The 23641-nt window shown below is 39.0% G+C and overlaps 1 protein-coding gene across 1 annotated transcript in view; it reads left to right on the top strand.

Moving 5' to 3' along the window:
• The window catches only part of LOC113042856 (S phase cyclin A-associated protein in the endoplasmic reticulum-like), a 47347-nt gene that overhangs the window by 6812 nt on the left and 16894 nt on the right, over positions 1-23641 (top strand). Inside the window, exons 3-19 of the mRNA XM_026201844.1 lie at positions 594-670; positions 1163-1360; positions 5566-5666; positions 6135-6251; positions 7328-7455; positions 7551-7792; positions 8669-8995; positions 12482-12643; positions 12766-12832; positions 15136-15253; positions 16431-16542; positions 16892-17032; positions 17136-17291; positions 17361-17503; positions 20967-21048; positions 21396-21548; positions 22929-23036. Of these exons, the coding sequence (XP_026057629.1) occupies positions 594-670; positions 1163-1360; positions 5566-5666; positions 6135-6251; positions 7328-7455; positions 7551-7792; positions 8669-8995; positions 12482-12643; positions 12766-12832; positions 15136-15253; positions 16431-16542; positions 16892-17032; positions 17136-17291; positions 17361-17503; positions 20967-21048; positions 21396-21548; positions 22929-23036 (2432 nt within the window). The remainder of the gene's footprint in view (positions 1-593; positions 671-1162; positions 1361-5565; positions 5667-6134; positions 6252-7327; positions 7456-7550; positions 7793-8668; positions 8996-12481; positions 12644-12765; positions 12833-15135; positions 15254-16430; positions 16543-16891; positions 17033-17135; positions 17292-17360; positions 17504-20966; positions 21049-21395; positions 21549-22928; positions 23037-23641) is intronic.

Below are 23641 nucleotides of genomic sequence, written 5' to 3'. Positions count from 1 at the left end.
AATGCAAGCACTGGCTAAAGATGACTTTAAGCGTGAATTAAACAGAGTGTCTAGTTTGAATTAGCCTGATGTCAATTATTTTAATATATAGTGAAAATAAAATGTGTGTGTGTATGTATGTTTGTTTCATACATGCATATGCACACACATCTATGTATGTCTGTGTTTGTGTGTATTTATTTGATCATAATTATTTTATTTTATTATTATTATTTTTTCGTGCCAGTGGGATTTACAATGGCTGTGTTTAGAAATGAAGACCAGAACATGCATGCAATTTTTTTTATTTTATTTTAAACGTGCATGATGTCATTTAAATGTTTGTAATTACTAGTTTACTACATAGTGATGTAACCTCGTGATGGGAATGAAATACTATTTCAAAATTGCTAAAATGTTTTGGGATTCCTGACTTCTATTTATAGAAAGTATTGTTTCATTTCAGAATCGGAAAGTTGAATAGGTCTTCAATTTTACAAAAAATGCTCTGATGTCACCTATTTAAATTTGTTAGGTGGAATAGTCCAGACGTATAAGGTAATGTGATATTTATCTGCTTATTAACTGTGCTGTGTTCTTCTGTTCACATGCAGCTAAGTTGAAGAATCACGGAAATGGCAATGCAAGAGCTCAACGAATCAACTCTGGGCTCCACAGGAACAAAAAACAGGTGGGATTCATTTGTCAAAAGATTGTTTTTAGTTTCTGAATCTTGTATGAATACCTAGAGTATCTGAAAATGCCTCTGCCATAAAACACGCTACATTTCATTATATAATGTTTCTATTTACATCCACAACAAATCAGGCATAAGAAGAAATAATATCAGCCTGAAACATCTGAGTCCTGGCCAGTATGAAAAAAAGTGAACCGGTCCAAATGTTTCATTGCATCCTTCAAAAAAGTGATAATTTAACCAGCAAGCTTTAAATTGGACAGATTGCACTCATGTTAAACACTAGGGGGCGCCAGAGACCTTTTATTTGAACCTTGTATTTATGTGGTCTAATTTCAATTCTTCCATAATTTGACCTCAGTGTTTATATAAGCAGCACACACTGATTGTTAAGACAGCCGTTAGCCCGTAATCTTAATGGAAAATGGAGTTCATTCGAAGGTATCTAGATCATTTGAAACATGCGATCACGTCTGCTCTTAACAGAACTTATCACTGGACTGCAAAAACCCACCTGTGGCGATACTGGACAAAGGTCCTGAGAAGAGCCCCACCAAAACTAGACAGCCACGGAAGGTGGACCTCCGAGCGCGATACTGGGCCTTTCTTTTCGATAATCTCCGGAGAGCAGTGGATGAGATCTACGTCACCTGTGAATCCGACCAGAGCGTGGTGGAGTGCAGGGTATGATTATATATGACTCGCATACCATCACCAACACTTGAAACGGATTTATTAATACATTTGTAATTCTATCATTTTTATTAATGTTATTATTTATTTTTTAGAATTATTTGTACTTCATTTTTAGTATTATTTTAGATCTGAAGTGGCTGACTTTTGCAGTCTGTCCACTAGAGGGAGTGAAGCGTTGTGATGTTCTTCCCCTCCTCCTCCTCCTCTTCCTCCTCCTCCTTGCATTCCTTTTGTTTTCTGGTTTGTGTCAGAGAGGGGTTTGGTGAGAGAATTATCACTGCACCTCTCCAGGGCCTTTCTGGAGGCAGTGGAGATGGATGACATGTGTAAACACAGGGCCCCCCGCCCCACTCCTTCCGTGTGTGTATGTGCGGGCGATCAGGGTGGGGTATGAGGTCTAGGTGACGTCCCAAAACACTTTTTCCACTCCAGGTTCTTTGTTTATTTTTAGTAAACGCAAAAAGCTGATTGCAAAACATGTACTACAATCAGCCGCTATGACCAATAACCTCTCAGCACGCAACGATCGCAATAACCATTTGTCACTCCAAGTTGATCAACAGTGTTTCTGTGTCCGGTTTGGTCTTGGGACTGGTGTCGGCAAACATTCGTTTGAACTCTGTTAGCTTTGGTTGGCAGAGCCCATGTCGGGGCACTCACTATGCTTACCCTGGCAGGTATGGCGCCGGGCTGTATTTGGGCCCATCGTCCACACTCTACACTGCTGGCTCTGATTTATCGATTGGCGTGTAATCTAGAATTATGCTGAGCAGGGTTTGGCCAGCCACTCGAAGCTAACCGGCCCCTTTTGTGGTTACCTTGTTGACAGCTGGCCTGTGCGAATGTGCGTAAACTGTCTGGCCGCTGTGTTTCCATGTCCGGCAGGTCTGTTCACACTTCCTGGCCCTTTGGTCTGAGTTTGTGTATGAGTCTATGCTCTGCTACAGATCTGGAGTTCACTGCCATGTGACAGTAGAGGTTTGTTGGATGAGAGACTGTAGACCTACAGTAGCAAAACGTCCCTTGGAGCTGTTAAATGCTGCACATAAATGCTCCTTTATAAAGATATAAATCTGCGTTTCAGCACTTTGTCATGTGTATTTACCAGCACAGTTTTTCGTGTTACATAATTGCATAAAATTAAAAATTTTCGTTCATCAACAGAATCTTGCATAAAATGCAAAATATTTTATACAATGTATAAATTGTTTGCAAATGCATTTGGAAAATGCAGTTAAGCACAACATTCAGTGGAAAGTAACGTGAGCAGGACTTTAATTTTATCCATCACAATTTATTCGTTTTTAACCTTAGGCTGTGACATTATTGGTAAATGTTGGTTTTTCCCACCCACATGTCTTCAGCAGAAAAGAAAAGTTTTTTCAGAAGTGATGGAAAAAACATGAAATTAACAACTTTTTAACAACTAAGTACAGCATTTGCAATAAATTGTATTTGCTTATTCATAAATGTTATTCGGTATAAAGCAGTTTGTTTCCTAGCACCCATCTTCACCGGTGTCTCTGATCCTTTATCCTCTGCCAGTGTTGACTGGTTCATGATTTGGGCGAGTGGCTGATTTATTTTCATATTTAAGTAACGCCCACATCTTTAACCCACAGCCCAGAGGCCTAATTAGTTCTTATCAGGCCTCTCCCTCGTCTCAGGCCTGATTTATGTCACATCAGCCCATGAACAAGACAACTATCCTCAAATTGTGTGAATGCGTCTATGAAAACGAGAGATGTAATAAATCAGAATTGTTTTTGGGTAGTTGAGGGGTCATTTAATTTTTAATTTGACCGAATGTTACCATATAAAGCATTCTTCCATCAAGTGTCTTTTAAGTCTTGTTCCTCTTCTTCTAAAGTGATTTTCTTTTCTTTTTTTCCCCTTTTTTTAAGGGCACTTAGCTGTTTCTTATCCACTTGTTTTCCCTTAGCTGTTGCATTATGGGCCAGTATCGTCCTGCACCATGCCCTGGTGTTGTTAACTAGCCCGAATCAACAGGCCTCCTGCTGGACACATCTTTCACTGGGCCTGACTACTCTATTAACTAAAAGCACTGTGGACCTCTCTTCACAATTGCCACTCCCCTGTTACCACCCATCAATCACACAAACACACTGCCATCCCCCATTTAATCCAGATCATCAGTCACACCACACCCCCTGGACATGATTTTGAATGCAACTGAACAGTATCTCAACAAACAGGAGGTCTGGGTTTTCCTGCCTACCTCACAATATATTGCACATTGTGATACAGGTGTCAACACATGGTCATGCATCAGACAAATGAAGAAGACGCTGCATACTTGCAAGGGAGTGAATCTTCAGGATCAGTTTCACATGCACTCCACTTTTACCATGTATAGTACCTCAGAAGTGGCTCTAAACAGTATAAAATGCTAATTTGACAGTTGTAGAGGACCTACCCTGTTGAAAAAGCCAGCATATGCTGGTTAGGAAGCATGGCTGCCGGTTTGAGATGGATTAAGCTGGTCATGTGCTGATCCTAAGTAGTGGTCAACCGATATATCATCAAGGCAGATATATCGGCCGATATTTAGCATTTTCCCCAATGTGTTTGAGGTATTTTGACGGCACACTGGCCTTTTATTTTGACAGCGCTGAGAAAGGCAGCATCTGAGCGTGCACAGTGCTCACACCCTCCCACTTGTTTATGGTCGTCATTAAGAGTTCTGTCTTATACGGATAGAAGTCTGTCTAATAATCGGATAGAATGGTTAAACAAAGGAATGAATGCTTTCAAAAAGTATTATAATGATTGCTTTTACATTGTTCGTAATAGAAAGGCAAACATTTTTAATACTTTTTCGTTTGCCATCAGCATTAAGCAGATACGCATTTAGCATTTTAACAAATCTTTGAATGTCTAGTCAACATTTAATTTCACAAACCTTGCGAACTTGGTTGAATCAAGCTGTGAGATCTTGTGAAGTGTGTATGTGTATCCAGCATGATCATGTGTTCACTGTGTGACGGTCGGCCCGTGTTAATTGAATGCTATAAACTTTGTACTCTTGATTTCAAATTATGCTCTGCTTTATGTATTTGTCTACCTGGATTTTTTATGAAAAATATGATTCCCAATGCACACAGACTTCACAGAATACTGAGTGCCCTTTTGGATACAGTCACAATGTTTACTAGCTTTTTAATTATATTTTTATAATCCAGTTAAGATTGATTATGACCGGCATTGACCGTTTCTGGCAGATTTAAGAATCGTAAGCAGGCTTTTTGTAAACTTAAGAGCTTATGGTAGGTCTAGGGTTGTAGACCTGTTCTAGTCTGTGTTGTGGCAAGGCTTTGCGACACTCTCTAGTGGCTTTGTTGGAGCCGAAGGGATTCCCCAGAGTCCCTACGGTGCTCCCAGATCGAATATCGGAAAGACAATGAACATTTCGTCATTCGCTGCACACTCTTTGCCGGTAACTAGAAATGATTGCAGCCCCAATCAGATTTGCCAGCCCCCTTTCGCAAAGCTAATTGGTAATTTCAGCTTCACCTCTTGTGGAAGACCACTGAGGCGGGAAAGGGCAGCAGCACTCTTTTTCCCTTTTCTTTTGTCCTCATCCGTTTCTTTTTGCCCACTCCTACCATTTGTGAATGGAGTGCTCGTGTGTGTGTGTGTGTGTGTGTGTGTGTGTGTGTGTGTGTGGCCCAGTAGCTACAAATGCCCACTTTTTAGTAGAGACAACAGGGTGATGGTTTATACCAGCTCCTCACTGTGAACTAGAATCGGGGGCTCGTCCGGGAATCCGATTACCAGATAATTCACTGAATTTTACTGAAATGACTTTGCCTTGACACTGACAGTTAAAGACATTTGTCGCCACCTTTAACATTTTGATAGCTCATAGATCAGAGGTGTCCAGTCCTGCTCCTGAAGGGCCAATGTCCTGCAGAGTTTAATTCCAGCTTGACTCAACACACCTGCCTGGAAGCTTCTAGTGATCTTTAAGACTTTGGTTAGCTGGTCCAGGAGCAGGACTGGTCAAGATTGGAGCAAGTTTTGGCAGGTTTTTGCAAGCAAATCCTTTACAGTTTAGAAGACTTTGCCTTTTGATTGATGGTCGGAGCTTAAGCAAATTTTGGTGTTGCATGTAATTCTCCCTTATCTCATTGAGGCTTTCAGATCTGACAGCACACATACTCTCCCTCCAGGAGGTGCTGATGATGTTGGATAACTACGTCCGCGATTTCAAAGCTCTAATTGACTGGATCCAACTACAGGAGAAGCTGGAAAAAACAGACGCTCAGAACAGGTGATAATATGCTTGCTATCTAAATGGGCACATTCCATAGACATCTGTTGTTTTACATATAGCTAGTTAAATTATGTAAGTATTTATTAAGTTAAAATTACAAATCTGACCTTAACCAACATCTTAACATGATATATTCAGTATATATGGACACACATACAAATATATACAGCATGATCAATGAGTAATTTGTGTTGATTCAGTATTTCACGGTCTCACCGCTTTGCAAAATGAGTAAGTGACCACAACACTAGTACATTGATTATGGTATAAAAAGAGCTTTTAAGTTGTGTGTCAAACTGTAAAGTGCTCCTCAGGAAGCTCTGTGCATTTCTGCATGTGCATCCTTTAGAAGCATGTGTGCCCCTGCATGTATGTTTATTAAATAGTTTGGGGAACGTTTAAAAATGCTTTTTATATGTTCTGATAAAGTACCTTTCTTTTGAGAGTTTCATCCTGTTCCCGCAGGCCTACGTCTTTGGCTTGGGAAGTTCGAAAGATGTCACCAGGGCGACATGTAATGTCCAGCCCCTCGTCAGACCGTATTGTTCCATCACCTGGCGTTCGCCGTGCACTCAACTTTGGGTAGGCCAATCTAGTTACATCCATCACACCCAGGATCACTCAAAAACATTTGCCTCAAGTATTCAAAAGTACTTCCTCTCCAATCCCAGCTCTTGTTTATTTTTATATGCTTAGTATTTTTTTATGGTAGATACCCATTTAAAAAAAAAATACTGCAATACAGCTAATAATGTGATGTATAGGGAAAATATTACTGTATAGGAACTATTCAGTGTATACAATTGCTATTATAACAAAAACTGAAACATGAGGTCCAATTTATTGAATCATATTTTTCTACTTTCAAAATATCGATGTTTGAAAAATGTAGTAAATATGCCGTTCCTTGGATTTTCTTTTTTTTTTGGTTTACTTGCAATTTCAGACATGGCGTATGCGCTTGAATCTGGCCTCAACCCATTATCCCTGCTCACAGCATGCTAATTGACACCATTGTCTCTGTTTGCAAACTGTGGCGACATGAGGCTCCCCTGCATTATCATAGTTTTTTTTTTTTACTGATAGTGTTTGGAAGGCAATTGATAATGCAATTTAAAATGCCAACGAATGCTTAGATGGAGAAATCAATGGCAGATATGATGCATATCATAGCCTCGCTACGAGACCGGAAAGACTACGCCTGTCTGGCAGAGGCTGGGAGGAGAAGGGGAATCGATCCGCAACGGCCAAAGCGTTTTGTTTAATGCGATTTTTGCCGGGTTCTCCTCATGCCTGCGCTTGAGACTTTGGGGGGTGCAGATCTAAGTGTGGTTAAAGACTGCTGAAGCATGGGAATCCATGTCTGTATTATGCTGTAATTGGACGCCACAGGAAATGGATATTGATCAAGACACGGAGGGCGCTCGGTCTGAAGTTTCCATTTTAGTTCCCGGTGTTTGAGGAAGCCCAACGATGCATAGTTAGAGCGTTTGCGATGGCTACCCATAGAAGGAGACTATTTAACAATATAGTTAATGGCGGTGAAACATTTATCTATTGCATTGTGCAACTGGTAATGAATACCACAACACGGCTACTGTCCATCTGTGCATTTGAATCGGAAACCTTTGGTTTAAATGGCTTGTGTGTGTTTACAGTGGTCCCCCTCCCACTTTGGCTGTGGCACGTCTCTCGCACAGTGGACCAAGCTGGGCTGACCGAGTCAAGTGTTCCCAGTCACTTCCTGTCTCCAGCCCAAGTGTCAACATCCCTGCTGAAAAACCAGGTGAATGGATCTTCTCTGTTGACAGTCATGTGTTTTCAAATCCAGATGTGTTAGTATTTCTGTTTATGTATATGTCGGTATCCATCAATCCTTAGCAAAGAAAGATGCAGAGGGCTGGGAGACCGTGCAGCGTGGGCGCTCCATGAGGCCACGCTCCATCACCATGGTGGCTAAGGTAAGCCCTGTTCTGGCCCATGTCAGCCCCAAAGATGACAGTGACAAGGAGAACCAGCGCCTCCAGCCATCACCTCAGGAAAAATCTCAGGAGGTGATGGAACAAGAGCAACCTCTACCCCAAGAGCAGAGACAAGAGACGGAAAAGACCCCCGTCATCGAGGTACTGAGATCAACCTGCTTCCCTTTATTAATTATTTAGAGCTCAGGCATAGATATGAAGGCTCTGTAACATCAGTATGTTTTTGTTTGGTCACAGTGTGTTCATAGATAAACTGTCCAGACAGGGCAGTATCAAGTGTACAAGCATCGATTTTGTACATGTTGATCAGATTTAATGAGGTTTATTAAATATTGATGATGCAATGTCCTAGATTACATTTGAACAGTATGATAAAGCCAATAGCTCTGTTGCAAATCCTAGTGAGCTGGCATGCTACCTACTTCCTGCATAGGCTCAAAACAGCACCCTCTCTAAAATAGAACATCATTAGCAACTGATTTGGAATGCTCTATGCAGGCAGCATCTCTTAAAAATAGTACAAGACTTGACCAAAAGAGTTTGTCGTTGGCATGATGCTAAGTTAATTTCACGATTTGCCAGTGAGCATAAAATATCACATTGTTTACCAGTAAATAAAACATTAGTCTGCAACACTGTGGTGTTGTCTTCTCCAAAGAGCATTTGATGCCACCCTAGGATTTTGCCAAAATTTATTAGGAAGCAGTTGCCTACTTTTGAAGCAACCTGCACATCAAGAGCCTTGAACTGCTGCCTCTGAAGACAAGCTTACTAGGTTTTACAACCGACGAGCATGTTTGTGGTTTGTGATCATACAGTTGTTGGTATGATACATGTTTGTTTTGAAATGCATGATATTGTGTAATTATTTAGCATGCTGTGTTTCTTTTAGTTCTGTTTGTTTTCTTGCTGCACTCATATCTACCGAATGGTCTGTCCTACAGATGCGGCAAGGAGTGCGGTGACATGCATGTTTGTGTTCATATTTGTGTATGCATCTGTGTGTATATTGCACAGTCCCCAGCAGAAAGTATTGAAGAGCCAGGGCAGAGTGTCAGCGAACCCTCTGAGGACACGCCACCCCCCACCTCTGACCCCATGCCACCCCCTACCTCTCCGCCTTCGCAAGCCCAGTGCCCGGAATGGGATTTCGATCCAGGTCCTCCTTCTGTAACCCTTTCCCAAACAGAGGAGCCAGGTACTGGGCAAGCCAAAGTAGAGCAGGGGATGGATGGGTCGGTGTGGAAGGTCGCGGCACCGTCAGAAAAGGTGGAGGCAGCAGTCTACGTTCCCCTGGCAGCGATGACACTGGAGAGCATGCTGGACCCCACAGAACTTTCCACCGTAAGTGCCAAGAGACACAGGCCAGGGTCATGACTACCGCCTAAACAAAGTCAATCCCAAAAACCTCCAGGCGAGGCAGGATTACCCCCCCCCCCCCCACCCTTTTCTTAGCAAGTATTTGTATGTGCGTGCTGACGGGTGAACTATTATTACTGTGAGTAGAGAACAGGAAGGCCCAGTTGTTTGTTTTTATTTTAGGCTTATCAAGTGTCTCGTGCACCAGCCAGACACCTTGACTGGTTTAGTCCCCATGGGCTGTCATTGACCTTGACCTCCCTTCGAGCCTTGACCTCCCAAAATCATGCTAGATTCACCACACATGCAACAAAAGTGGCTGTTAATGGAGCATCTGCAGATCTCTCTCACAGTCAGAGGTCCTCTGATCAATTATATTAATCTTGCACTGTATAGTTCTAGGAGCCTAGTTGGTGGTTTATAGAGAGCAAATTTTTACCCCTCGTGCCCTTTTCCTGGTTGCATTGGCACCGGCAAAGAGGACTCTGAAGCGGTCGAGAACGATGTCTTTATTTGTGGCATTTACAAACGTCAACAACCGGTGAATGGAGGACGTAGTGATCGGAGCTGTTCTTGTTGTGTGTCGTGGTTTCGTGATAACAGAGATGGAATGTAAATGCACAGTTCACTTGATTGAAAGAGCATGAAAATCTAACTAAATCTCCTAAAAGAAAATGTGCAGTGTTATCATCAAGGTTAAGAAAAGAACAAAATGCTGCTGACAACAGGTAAATGCCTTTGGGCCAGATTTACGAACCTCTTGCGCCAGGGCAAACCATCTTTTCACGTTAAAATTGTACTGTCAGGTTTTACTAAAGACACGCAGTGAAGAATAAGCACTGGAAAGGAATGGATGCAAATATTTTTGTGTCTGACCTTATTGAATATACATTTGTAGGAGTTTCCCTTTCTGACACAATTTATGGGAAGATAGTATTAAAATGAATCATGCAATGCATGTTTTGCGCTTGTTAATTCATTGCTGTTTGCGGCATTATTTAACGCCCCAAAAAAGCATGTCTGAAAGCAGTGGTTCTCAAACCTGTCTTGGAGTACACCCAGCCCTGTACATTTTGTATGTCTCCCTCATCTATCACATTTGATTCAGCTCCTTAGTGGAGACTGCAAGAACCTGAAGTGGGCATCTCCAATATAGGGAGACCTGCAAAATGTGGAGGTTTAAAAAATGCGGTCTTATAGGATTAGTTCAACCAAAATTGTAAACCCTTTCATTAATTACCATGTCGTTCCAAACCCATAAGACTTTTAAGATTTTTTTTGTTAAAATCCGAGAGCTCTCAGACCCTGCGTAAACAGCAGGATTACTAACACATCAGTGTCCAGAAACGTAGCAAGGACATCGGTAAAATAGTCCTTGTGACACCAGGGGGTTCAACTGTAATTTTACGAAGTTTTTACGATGTTTTTGCGAATGCTTTGTTTATATAAAGAGGAAGCAAGCGCATGCATCAGGATACTCTCAACTATGTCGGCACGTTGTAGCAGACGGGATGAGGAGGAGAAGAATTATAGAACAAAGGTTTGTTTTTCTTTTTCTTTTTTTTGCACAAAGTATATTTATGTAGCTTTGTAAAATTATGTTTGAACCCGTGATGTAACGTGGACTGTTTTATCGATGTCCTTGCTACATTTCTTGACCTTGATCGTGATGCCAACCTTGCTGTCTATGCAGGGTCTGAGAGCTCTTGGATTTTATCAAAAATATATTTATTTAAGAAAAAAAAAAAGTTTTGTGGAAAAGGGGTGATTTAAAATTTATAAATTCCAGATAACAATCCTAGTACCATATTTCTGTCCAGAAACCAACTAGCGGCAAAATGTTTTGCTTGAAGTTCAAGACTATTGATTGGTTTAACTACTTGACCTATAGACCAAATGGCTTTTCTTTACACGGGATGGCTGTAGAAGTGAGATGATGACCCATGTTTTGGCATTCTGCTTGTCTCCTGTCTTGTCCTTATAAGAGAAACCTCCAAGGGGTTAATTAAGACTAGACCCACAGCATTTTCTGTGCGCTACCGGCTTCCAATACTCAATGGGTGTTGGCCTCTGTAAAAAACCCAGTCTGAAACAATGGAGATGGATGAGGTTTAAACTCCCAGACAGAAGCACAGTCTCAGTCGTGTCTGAATCTGGAATCATTGCTTCCGAGGCCCAGACACTACCTCTCTGGGTGGGTCAGATAAGCCCAGCTCTGTTTAGACTCCAGATCTAAGACCAGCAGGCGAGCTGTTGAGAGAAATCCAGCTCTTATTATGCTCGTTAGCATGATGTTTGACAGTGACCTCAGTGCAGCATCTCCATCTTCTCCCACGGCCGTCTGTAATTGGCACTCGGCATACTGTTCACTCATCAGGTTCTGAAAGCGGGGGTCAAGTGTTGTGGCCTCTGATGGCAGTGGGTAGGATACATTTTCCATAATATTTTGCCAATTTACCAGTCATCACGAGTCATGAAGACCCACAGGTGCACCCCTAGAAGGAATGTATGGGCAAAAATGTTCCCCTCAACAAATCCTCTTTTTGTTACCACCTTAAAATTTGAAATAAACCCTTTTGGCCCACAGGTAACTATTCTCCAGAATACTAGAGTCACCTGATTCAAGTAACCTTGAGAAGAAATTTCAGTTTACATATTGATTTTTTTTTTTTATTCTCATCCTGCTGCCCCCTTCTAAGTTTTCTTAACTAACTTAACAACTAATATATTTATATAAATGTACTTATAATTAATAAAGTAACTAAATCTATTAAATATTATAATTACAATTATTTATACATATGTACACGTTTATACATATGGATGATTTATGTACATTTATATAGATAAACGTATTATAATTTATATTTATTTACATGATTAGATTGTTGTATTCCATTCCGTAGACATGTGCAACACGATTGTTTGCAAAACATTCCAAATGAACCTATTTTGCCAACTACACATGTGTAGACTGCAGTAAATTAAAAATAACTTTTAACCATGACTATATTCACAATACAAAATAGGCTCTCATACCTTATTACTTTAAATACGTAGTAAAAATAAAACCTCTTCCCGTCTCTTTGTCCCTGTTGTGGTTGAGTGCTGCATGATTTCGTCATGCTTCCCCATGCGTGGTTTTTGTGATTGATTGTGTTTATGGCGTGTGCCTGGATTTTCATTTCATTTGATCGCTGTTCAGTTTCTTACAACATCTTTTGCATTTGCACGTTTTTGTGATGTGCAGGCTTCCACCAAGCATTTAAAATTGGGTTGCATTTCAGAAATTTGAGTCTAGCCTGAATTCAGATGAAGTGGTGAAATGATTGCACCATGTCCCAATTGAAGTTGTGCTGCCTGGGCATGTACTCAAGAGCCTGGTGTGGCTAACTTGGCACCGTACGGCTCGTTTTGTGCCTGTTTGGTAACTTCAGTGGCTGATTATGAGTGTTTTGTGCCTGTTGTCAGCCCCAATCCATGGCTGAAGTTTTGGCTAAGAAGGAAGAGCTGGCTGACCGCCTGGAAAAAGCTAACGAAGAGGCGATTGCAAGTGCCATCGCTGAGGAGGAACAGCTGACGCGTGAGATCCAAGCAGAGAACAACGAACTGGAGACCGAGAGCGACTTCTCTGTAAGTCAACAATTAACCCCAGTGGTTTATATGACTGATGTCATTACAACAACATCAATCTTTTTTGCTCTTTTATGTGTGTTTTCTGAATTTACTGTCATTTTTAATTTTCTGTCTTAAAGGCAGGTATCGGGAGTGGCGGTTGTGGCTTGAATTTAGACTGGAGTGAGATGCTAGCTGATTATGAGGGTAATGATGTGGTTAGCATCTGCAATGCTAACTGTATGTAGAAGTTAATTATTTATTTAATGACAAAACGAAATGGATAAAATTGCTGGAATTAAATTAGTATTTATTTTAAACAATATTTTCTGCAAAGTTTGACTTTTAATGTTTAAATTTGTAATTGACTCCCCTTTTACTTTTTACTAGTGCTGTCAAACGATTAATCGCATCCAAAATAAGTTTGTTTAAATAATATTTTTGTTTGTAAATTTATTATTGATATCTCAATTTTAATTAATTCTCTTTTTTACGAAACGATATCGATTCTTAAATCCCAGGGCTTGACATTAAGCCTTGATATGTGTTTGTAAGTATATCAATCATTCACTTGTATGAGTAAAAAGTTACTTGTCCAGTTTTTTTTTTTTTTTTACGAAAATGTAATCCATTATGAGGCAATAGTCTCATCACTGCTCTGAGGTTTTACTTTAGCCAGCATATTTGTGATATTTGCCTTAAATTGAAGACACTTTTTAACCTTATGAAGGGCAAGATTTTCTTAACCTTACTAAATGTACGTGTCATCATTTACATCAAATCCTCACATTTGAGAGGTTCCATAAATGCATTTACACATTAAATTTGCAAATGCATAATGTTTTAAGATTGGTTTCCCTTTTTTTTTTTTTACATATAAATCTGAAATGTTGAATTTTGAATGACGCTTTTAAATTTGAAACCAAGCCACGTGTAGGTGGCGGCAAGTCTCAGAATGAGTCACTGATTCAACCAATTAGTTCAAACTTCTAATTAATTCAATAAATAAAGCAAGTGACTGTCTTTATGAATGGCTCACTGAATCTTTGACTCACCTGATTTGTTCAGAAATGCTGAATCGTTCAGAAACGAAACACACTGCTGTGTATTGCTCGGAGATGCGTTTTCGTGAGCCAAAATGGTCTATGATGTGTTAATGGTCTATGATCAGTTGATATTAACTACTTGTTTATTGAACTACTGTTGTATAAAATCAATGTCACATTTGCAATCATGCTGGTGCTTAGTCATGTGATGTTGCTTACCTATATCGTATGTTTTATTTATATATATATATATTGTGTGTATATGTGTGTATGTATGTATGTGCTGCCCTAATTATTGTTTGTTATTTAAGTTTTAATCAGGACACTTGTCTGATAAATTCTCTTTACTTGCCCCTTCACAAAATCCACTTGGACAAGCGTTAATGTCGAGTCTTGAATCCCAAGAATCAATTAGTGTGTCCTGATTTCAGTTAATGGACGGAACATTGAAAGGCACTTCCCATCCAATAAATCGCAATATGCATTGTGTGTTGGTAATTTTTAATATGAAACAAAGTTTCAGATTTCAATTTATGTCCATTGTATGGCAGTATTTAAACCGTAAATGCCATTTTGACACTGACAGATCACTGTGGCGCTTCAGTTCAACACTGCTGCGTGAAGCGCAAGTGAACTGATCATCTCCTCATTTATACCAGCTTCAGCACAAAATAAACATGAGTAAATATCCAAAGGTAAGGTAAAAGAAAGAGTACAACTTTACAATCTGTATCCTGTCTCATGTAATCCCTCATTCAGTGTTTCAGCCACGCCAAGACATCAGTATAACAGCTTGTAAACAGTGTCGCGTGACTTTTAACTCAGAAAGCATATTTTGTGGCCATAAACTTATTAATCAGCCAGAAAAATGTACTGTAGAGAGGGATATTTTGCGAAATATATGCACAATGGTTTTCTGTTCTTTAATGGTTTGTTTCAAAAAATCGTTTTTATGACGGCCTTTATTTAAATGTAGAATTTTAACTTAATTAATAAAAACGTCATTAAGTGTAATTTTAAGTTGTTATACAAATCAGTCAATTATAATAATGTAGTACCAACTGACTCTCATGTTTATTTTACAGCATTAGAAGAGATTTTTTTTCCTTGAGAAAATTTGGCATGTACTGTACCTGATATATATCCAAAATAATCAATATTGAATTTTGATTATAGTTCACACACATATTATTTCAACAAAAACTTTTATTATGAATGTGATTAATTTCGATTAATCGTTTGACAGCACTACTTTTTTTCTGTTCATGCAATTTTTTCTTGTCGTATTTAATTTTTTTGAAGAATGTATGCTTATGTAGACTTTGCAGAAACTGCATTTAATCAAATAACATAAACGTTTCACGCATTACATTGAATGCTGATAATCTCAAAATGACAAGTCTTATATATTGGTCTAACACTTCTTGTGAATGTGTTTTATTGCGTCATCTTCTTTTCCGACAGCTCGAGAGCCTTGGCGTCAGAATACCTCCTGGGGTGACATCGTGGAGGAGGAGCCGGCCCGCCCGCCCGGTCACGGCATTCACATGCACGAGAAACTGTCCTCTCCTTCACGCAAACGGTAACCGTCACATAGATCTGTGTGTTACAGAACTTTGTGTCTGTTCTGAAAGTTTACATATTTTTGTTAAGAAAAGATTGTCTTTAACATGGTGGTATTACCAGTGGAAGTGTCATTTCTAAACAGAGCTGCAAAAAAAAGTTAAAACACTTTTACTATCTTCTGTTGTTAGGGAAACAAGGTAGTCTTATCCCCGAACTCACCATTATGGCGATGTTGTTACATTCACTTAATCAAAAAGACTGCAAAATGTGCCATTTACTGGTGCAAAAATGAAACGTTTCATTTTTTTAATGCTTTGTAAATGAAAATAGACATCGTATAGAATCCAGTTTCTGCCACAATAAGAAACTAAACTCTTGACTTGAGTTTGTCGCAATACTGAATTTTTCTTTATCAAAATTATAAGATGTAAACTGTGATTCTAAGAAAAAATTTTAATTACCTACAAAAACAAACTTTTTTTTTTCCAACAGTTGTGGCATGTTAACTCTAAACTCCAAGAATTCCAAGAAATAACTCTGAATTTTGTGATATGAAATCACCTTTTTGTTCAAAAGAGGAAATTGGCTTCCATGTAATCATAAGTTTACATCTCACAGTTTTAGCTTCTTTCTCTGAATTATGTGACATGATCTAATCAATTAAAAGACAAAACAAAAACAAATGTCCAAACAGTGTCATAAATTCACTATTGTGAGGAAAGAATTTGGACTTGTGAGATGTCACCTTAAAACTCAGATTCTACAAATAAAGTCCGAATTGGTAAATATAAAGTCACTTTTTACTAGTTTTATTTATTTATGTGTTTATATATTTATTTATTTAAGCGGTGGAAGTACGCTTCCATACAGTTGTGATCCTACACTTCATAGTAATTTATTAGTGCACAAATGTAAAAACATTATATTAAGGGATGTCAATTTTATTAATTTAGTGTATTATGCTAAAACACTATATACAAAAATGTTCCATTATGCCCAATTTTCACAGAAATAATTAAGTTATATTTTGACATGCATTGAATTTTCTAATGACTATTGAAATGCTTTTATATGCCACAATAATGTAATGTCTTTGAATAAATGTAAATGATCTCCATTTATTAGTGAAATTGAATTGAAATACTTGTGATTTAATTGATCCACATATCATGTAAATCACTGTTTGTTGTCAGAACCATTGCAGAGTCCAAGAAGAAACATGAAGAGAAGCAACTCAAAGCCCAGCAGCTCCGAGACAAACTAAGAGAGGAGAAGACCCACAAGCTGCAGAAACTGTTGGAAAGGGTATGTTTCTCCCCTTTAGCGCCTGTAGACACAGCTCATTTCACCTCGGCCACAGGGGAAAATCCTGTTCGCATGCCTGTTGAAAGAATCACTTAACAGCCATTTTAGTCGTTCAGGGTGATTCACTCCTGGTGAGATTCGTACATCTGATGCTGGTAACTCTGGAGAAAATGTTTGTTTTTATTCGGCTCCATTCTTGTCGAAGGAGTGAGATCTAAGTCAATATTGAGTATTTATATCTCTACACTTGAAGTGGACCACTAACATGTTATTCACACCCCTGACAAGTCTGACTTCTGCAGACTGATTTGTCGGGATTTGATCTTTTTGTATCTCTTTTTTTGCCCAGGAAAAGGAGGTGAGGAAGTGGAAAGAGGAGCTGTTGGATCAGAGGAGGAAGATGATGGAGGAGAAGCTGCTTCATGCTGAATTCAAGCGAGAGCTTCAACTCCAGGCCATCGTGAAGAAAGCGCAGGAAGAGGAGGCCAAGGTCAGACATTAAAACTGATTAAGTGTGTTACTGCACTGATATCAGCGCAAACTTCGATATTTTCTTCCAAAAATGTTCATTTGTAGTTCACTGATTTGTTTAGGTGAATGAGATCGCATTCATCAACACTCTAGAAGCCCAAAACAAGAGACACGATGTTCTGGCTAAACTAAACGAATATGAGCAACGGCTTAATGAGCTGCAGGAGGAACGCCAGCGGAGACAGGAAGAGAAGCAAGCGAGGGATGAAGCCGTTCAGGTATAGCTGCTTTTTATTTATTTGCTTAATGCGTTAAATGTGTGACTATATAATTGAATGGTTTTTCAGGAGCGTAAGCGGGCCTTGGAGGCGGAGCGGCAGGCGCGGGTGGAGGAGCTTCTGATGAAGAGACGGGAACAAGAGGCCAGAATTGAACAACAGCGACAGGAGAAGGAGAGGGCGAGGGAAGACGCAGCGCGGGAGAGAGCCAGGTCAGCATCACATCCTGCCAAAACAGACCAGAATCATGATTCAGCTAAACACAAGGGCAGAAAGGACCTGGGCAAAGAACTCAAGGGGATTCAAGCTTTGAAAAACGGCCTGATTTAGGGAATGATTTGTGTAATAGTGATGCGCGGTTCGTCTCATAACCTGTGGGCCCCAAGGGTAATCCACAGGTCAGGTCAGGGCGGGTTAAGAAATTAGCACTTTGTTGCGGGGTGGGTTGGGGCGGGTCACCAAAAACAAAATTAAAAAAAAATCCATTTATGTTTCATGGAATTTAGTGGTGGAAATTTTGATTCTTTCAAGAAGTTTGTTCACCAAAATGATTCATTCACTGATTCGTTCTGTGACCATTACTTCATATTACACAAATACGCCAGCAGTTGGCGAAAAAGAGTGTCTAATGTGTTTTGTCTTAAGTCAACGAACGTATTTACTTGTGACAAAAACTGATTTGGCTTTATTAGTGTGTTCATGATCGCATTAAATAAATAGTCAAAATAAAGTGTTCAGATTATCAAAGCACAAGGTTTTATCAGGGATTAAACGTGGAGTTATGTTCTGTATTCCAAATATGAAAACGAGCGCATGTGCACCAATAACTTCGCTTTGTATCTGCTGATTGTTGATCGAGATTTACATGCTTGGCCGACTGACCCTGTATACTCTTATTCATTTCATTCATGAACGAGATGTATCTGTTCATTCAACTCTTTCACCTACGAGAAGATCATATTCCTTCCCTACATTCAACAAGTCACATGCTCCGTCACATCTTGAGTAACTCTTTTTGACAGGATGAAACGGTTCACGGAGCTGTTCACGAGCTGCGCATGCGCTGCTAATAGCGCCGAGCTCGCGCGCTGCTGTGGGAGGAACTTCATTGAACGAGAAATGAGTCTTTTACTGTCTATGGTCAGTGAATTACGTAAACGAGAACGATTCGTTCACCGAAAAGATTTGTTCACGAACGAATCATCATAGTGCAATTACCTATAGCCTATATTGATAAGGTTACGATACGAAGGACTAAGTAGCAACATAACTTCCGTGCTGTCCCCGATGCGCGGGGCGGGTCGGGGCGGGTCAAGAAATTTTACTTTATTTGCAGGGCCGGCTGGGGTGGGCCAAATTTTTTTATTTATGTTACAAAAGATCTGAAATGCTGTTATTTTATATTCTCTACTCATGAAAGAAGCCCTAAAGCAATCAATTGTCACCTGTTTCAGTAAAAAAAAAAAAAAAAAAAAATATATATATATATATATATATATATATATATATATATATATATATATATATATTAAGCAGCACAACTATTTTCCACATTGATTATAATCAGAGATGTTTCTTGAGCAGGAAATCCGCATTTTAGAATAATTTCTGAAAGATCATGTAACTTCGAAGATTGGAAGAATTATTATGACAGAATTATTTATTTATTATTGTATTTTATATATATATATATTAGCATAGAAAAATGTTTTTTTTTTAATTTGTAATAATACAAACTCAAATCCAAAAATGTTGGGACACTGTATAAATTGTGCATTAAAAAGAAATGGAATTTCATAAAATTATGTTTTATTCACAATAGAATATAGATAACATATCAAATGTTAAAAAGTGAGACATTTTGAAATGTCATATCAAGTATTGACTTATTTTGGATTTCATGATTCATATAAATTCATTTCATGTTTATTTGTATAGCGCTTTTCGCAATACAAATAATTGCAAAGCAAGTTTACAGAATTCTTTTTTGTACAAGACATAGTCAACCAGACGATGAACACTATTAACAGCAATTATAATGTGATTGCATAGTAAGTAGCAATATTTGTTAGTTCTGTTTGTTGATTCAGGGTTAGCATCATCTGAGGTCCTTTGTTTATTGAAGATGCTGCACAATCACTAAGAAGTTCTCATGAGAGCTACACATTCCAAAAAAGTTGGGACAGTAGCAATAAGAGGCCGGAAAAGTTAAATGTACATATAAGGAACGTCTGGAGGACCAATTTGCAACTTATTAGGTCAATTGGGAACATGATTGGGTAAAAAAGAGCCTCTCAGAGTGGCAGTGTCTCTCAGAAGTCAAGATGGGCAGAGGATCACCAATTCTCCCAATGCTGCGGTGAAAAACTAGTGGAGCAACATCAGAAAGGAGTTTCCCAGAGAAAAACTGCAAAGAGTTTGAAGTTATCATCATCTACATCCAAAGATTCAGAGAATCTGGAACAATCTCTGTGTGTAAGGGTCAAGGCCGGAAAACCATACTGGATGCCCGTGATCTTCAGGCCCTTAGATGGCACTGCATCACATACAGGAATGATACTGTAATGGAAATCACAACATGGTTTCAGGAATACTTCCAGAAAACATTGTCGGTGAACATAATCCACCATGCCATTCGCCGGAGCCAGCTACAACTTTTTTGAAATGGACTGTGGCAGAGTGGAAAGCTGTTCTGTGGTCAGACGAATCAAAATTTGAAGTTCTTTTTGGAAAACTGGGACGCCATGTCATCCGGACTAAAGAGGACAAGGACAACCCAAGTTGTTATCAGCGCTCAGTTCAGAAGTCTGCATCTCTGATGGTGTGGGGATGCATGAGTGCATGTGGCATGGGCAGCTTACACATCTAGAAAGGCATCATCAATGCTGAAAGATATATCCAAATTCTAGAACAACATATGCTCCCATCCAGATGTCGTCTCTTTCAGGGAAGACCTTGCATTTTCCAACATGACAATACCAGACCACATACTGCATCAATTACAACATCATGTCTGTGTAGAAGAAGGATCAGGATACTGAAATGGCCAGCCTGCAGTCCAGATCTTTCACCCATAGAAAGCATTTGGAGCATCATAAAGAGGAAGATGTGACAAAGAAGACCTAAGACAGTTGAGCAACTAGAAGCCTGTATTAGACAAGAATGGGACACATTCCTATTCTTAAACTTGAGACACTTGTCTCCTCAGTCCTCAGACGTTTGCAGACTGATATAAAAAGAAGAGGGGATGCCACACAGTGGTAAACATGGCCTTTTCCAAACTTTTTTGAGATGTGTTGATGCCATGAAATTTAAAATCAACTTATTTGTCCCTTTAAAAGTATACATTTTCTCAGTTTAAACATTTGATATGTCATCTATGTTGTATTCTGAATAAAATATTGAAATTTGAAACTTCCACATCATTGCATTCTATTTTTATTCACAATTTGTACAGTGTCCCAACTTTTATGGAATTGGGTTTGTACAACATTTTGTCCAAGCAATAATAAAATGATACATTAAATTCATAATTTGTCTTAAATATAATTTTGTTTAAAATAAAAGATCGTGAATCGAATCATGAGTTGAGTGAACTGTTACATCCCTAGTCATATCTGAATGTTTCCTTTTTTATTTTTTTTTAATTTTTTTTTTGTGCTGTCCACACCGTAGGGACCGTGAGGAGCGTTTGGCTGCTCTCAGTGCGGCTCAGCAGGAAGCCATGGAGGAACTACAGAAGAAAATCCAGATGAAGGTAAACTACCACAAGTCATCCTTTGACATCATCTTATTCCCTTTTTGAAAAAATCCAGTACCTTAGCCAAAACTGCCGTTATGCAGTGTTAATAATTTTTTCATTGATGGAAACGAGACGATAACTTAATGAACAACAGTTTTATTGACAAAAGCTATTATAAGCATCCATTGGCCTTTTCATCAATGAATAAAAATTGTATTGCATGTTGTGTTGCTTGTTGAAGCCTTCACAAAACATTCATATTATTGGATTATTACGTTTTCTCCAGTTTGGAAATTTTAGAGAAATGCTTTCTTCATGCATTATAATAATTTTACCAAATCTAAAAGTAAAACCATTTTCAGCATGACGAGAGCAGCCGTCGACACATGGAGCAGATGGAGCAGAGGAAAGAAAAGGCCGCTGAGCTGAGCAGCGGAAGACATGCCAACACGGACTACGCCCCCAAACTCACCCCTTATGAACGGAAGAAGCAATGCTCACTCTGTAACGTTGTGGTAGGTACCACATTATGCGATTCTCTCTTATCTGTTTGACTGGTTTTAATACATTCAGGGCCATTGACGATGGGGGAATTCTGTCCCATTTGAGCCAATGAGTGCAGAGATCCCTGCAAGGATGGACAGTCCGTCTTTGTTGCATTGCCAGGCAGAGTACATAAAAATCACAGACCACAAGGTGATTCAGAGGATTTTCATAGAGAATGCATGTAAATGAGAATTTAACTGCATTAATTAAACATGAACTCTGGGCGGAGATTAATAGCTGGGCGTGATTATGCTTTTCAAGCGACAGGCAACAAATCTTTGACTGGCCGCATTTATCTCTGGCGCGCCCTGCTTTTACTGCAACTGGGGCCAGACACCTTGGAGCTTCAAACTGACATCAGATTAAGCGCTGGGGAGAATGAAATCTTGTTAAAAATGTCAGATGACCTTGGCCAGGCTCTGACACCAGAGATCATCTTTAGGTCAGCGGGAAGCACTCTAGTTAATGACATTATACACAGACTGTCCTGTGTGGGCTGGACTCCAGGACTCAAAGGAGACAAACAACACAAGCATCCAGATACTGGTGTCCTCACCTGCTATAGGGAAAACTTTACTGCTTTTGTGTTTTAGGACAGATTTTACACTCGGGTCACTTTCATGCAAAGCACCTTTTTAGGTTCGGTCCTATTGGAGTAACGTTTGGAAGTCAGTGCACAACACAATATTGTCGCTAATTGGAAAATTTAACCCAAGAATTGAACTCAATGTACTCTGTTTACTCTATACGTAGCACAAAAAGAGATTAAAAGTGACTTTCAAGTTTGGATCATAAAAGAAGATGTTTTGATGGTGGTGAGAGTACGAGATCAGCCCTTATGGAGTTTGAACCATCTATCTTTTGTTTACCAGCCCTGATCTTTTCAGTTATACCAGCCCAGTTTCTCATGATCAACAGAACCATTACATGAATAATAGAGACTTTCCGTAGAGGAGGAGTCTTATATGCTTTCACATGACCTCTTGAGTTCTCAGGACAGGTGAGCTGCACTACAAACTCAAGAGGGGATATTTGAGCTGGTGAAAAACAGTGCTTGAGGCGCCGATACATTCGAAACTCTTTGGTTATTTTCCTTATCAGTTATTCACCAGTGTTTTCAGATTTTCTGGCTCTTATGAGAGGTGTGTGTCAGCTCTGCAGATGTCTGTGGGATCGAGGGATCATATTTAGCTTTAAAGGGTTGGAACATATGTCTTGATACCTGAGAACTGTCAGGGCGTGAATGATGCCGAAATGCATTGTGCGGTAGATCGGTATTTTTCAGGCCCATGGCTTTATAGTTGGCGAGTCGCCTCACATGATCTCCGACCTCTGTGTTTGTGTTGCAGATCACCTCTGAGGTCCACCTGTTCAGTCACATTAAGGGGAAGAGGCACCAGCAGGCAGTGCGGGACAGCAGCAGCATTCAAGGGCGGGAGCTGTCCGATGAGGAGGTGGTGAGTCTCCCCCTCTAAAAAACACAGAAGAAACAAGGGACCTTCCCAGGAGTCCATAGTGGAAAAAAAAGAAAGTTTTGATAGAAATCCAAATAAATGTATACATTTGCATGAACTTTTAAATATGAAAGTGACTTAACATCCTAATGTACTTAAAGAAAATGGATATTATAAGTACAAATTTATATATATATATAATTTTAATTTATAAGTTAAATATTTATATATGAAAGGCCAGATACATCATTTATAATTTTATATATTTTAGCAATTTTATTAAAAAAAATATATATATTATTGTAGATGCGCTTATTTTTCTTTTCTTTTTTTTTTCAAATAACCTAAATGATGCATACAAATGTATCATACATACAAAAAGCAAAAAAATAAAGGAACATTTCATACAAATTTTCTATAAAATGCAAATTCTTACTTTTATTATATTTATTGAAAGGTTACTTGAAAAAATGTGCTTAATGTAAATTGTTTTAGTCTTGCCCATATTCTTCTCACACACACATCTGTTTGCTTTTATTGCATGTATTTTATAAACAAATTTTGAATTGTTCTGAATAATTATTATTAAAATAAAATAATAAATTATT

Source organism: Carassius auratus, chromosome 25 (assembly GCF_003368295.1).
Source record: "Carassius auratus strain Wakin chromosome 25, ASM336829v1, whole genome shotgun sequence".
NCBI lineage: Eukaryota > Metazoa > Chordata > Actinopteri > Cypriniformes > Cyprinidae > Carassius > Carassius auratus.
The sequence above is the reverse complement of the archived record's forward strand: the minus strand, read 5'-3'. Positions and strand labels throughout refer to the sequence as shown.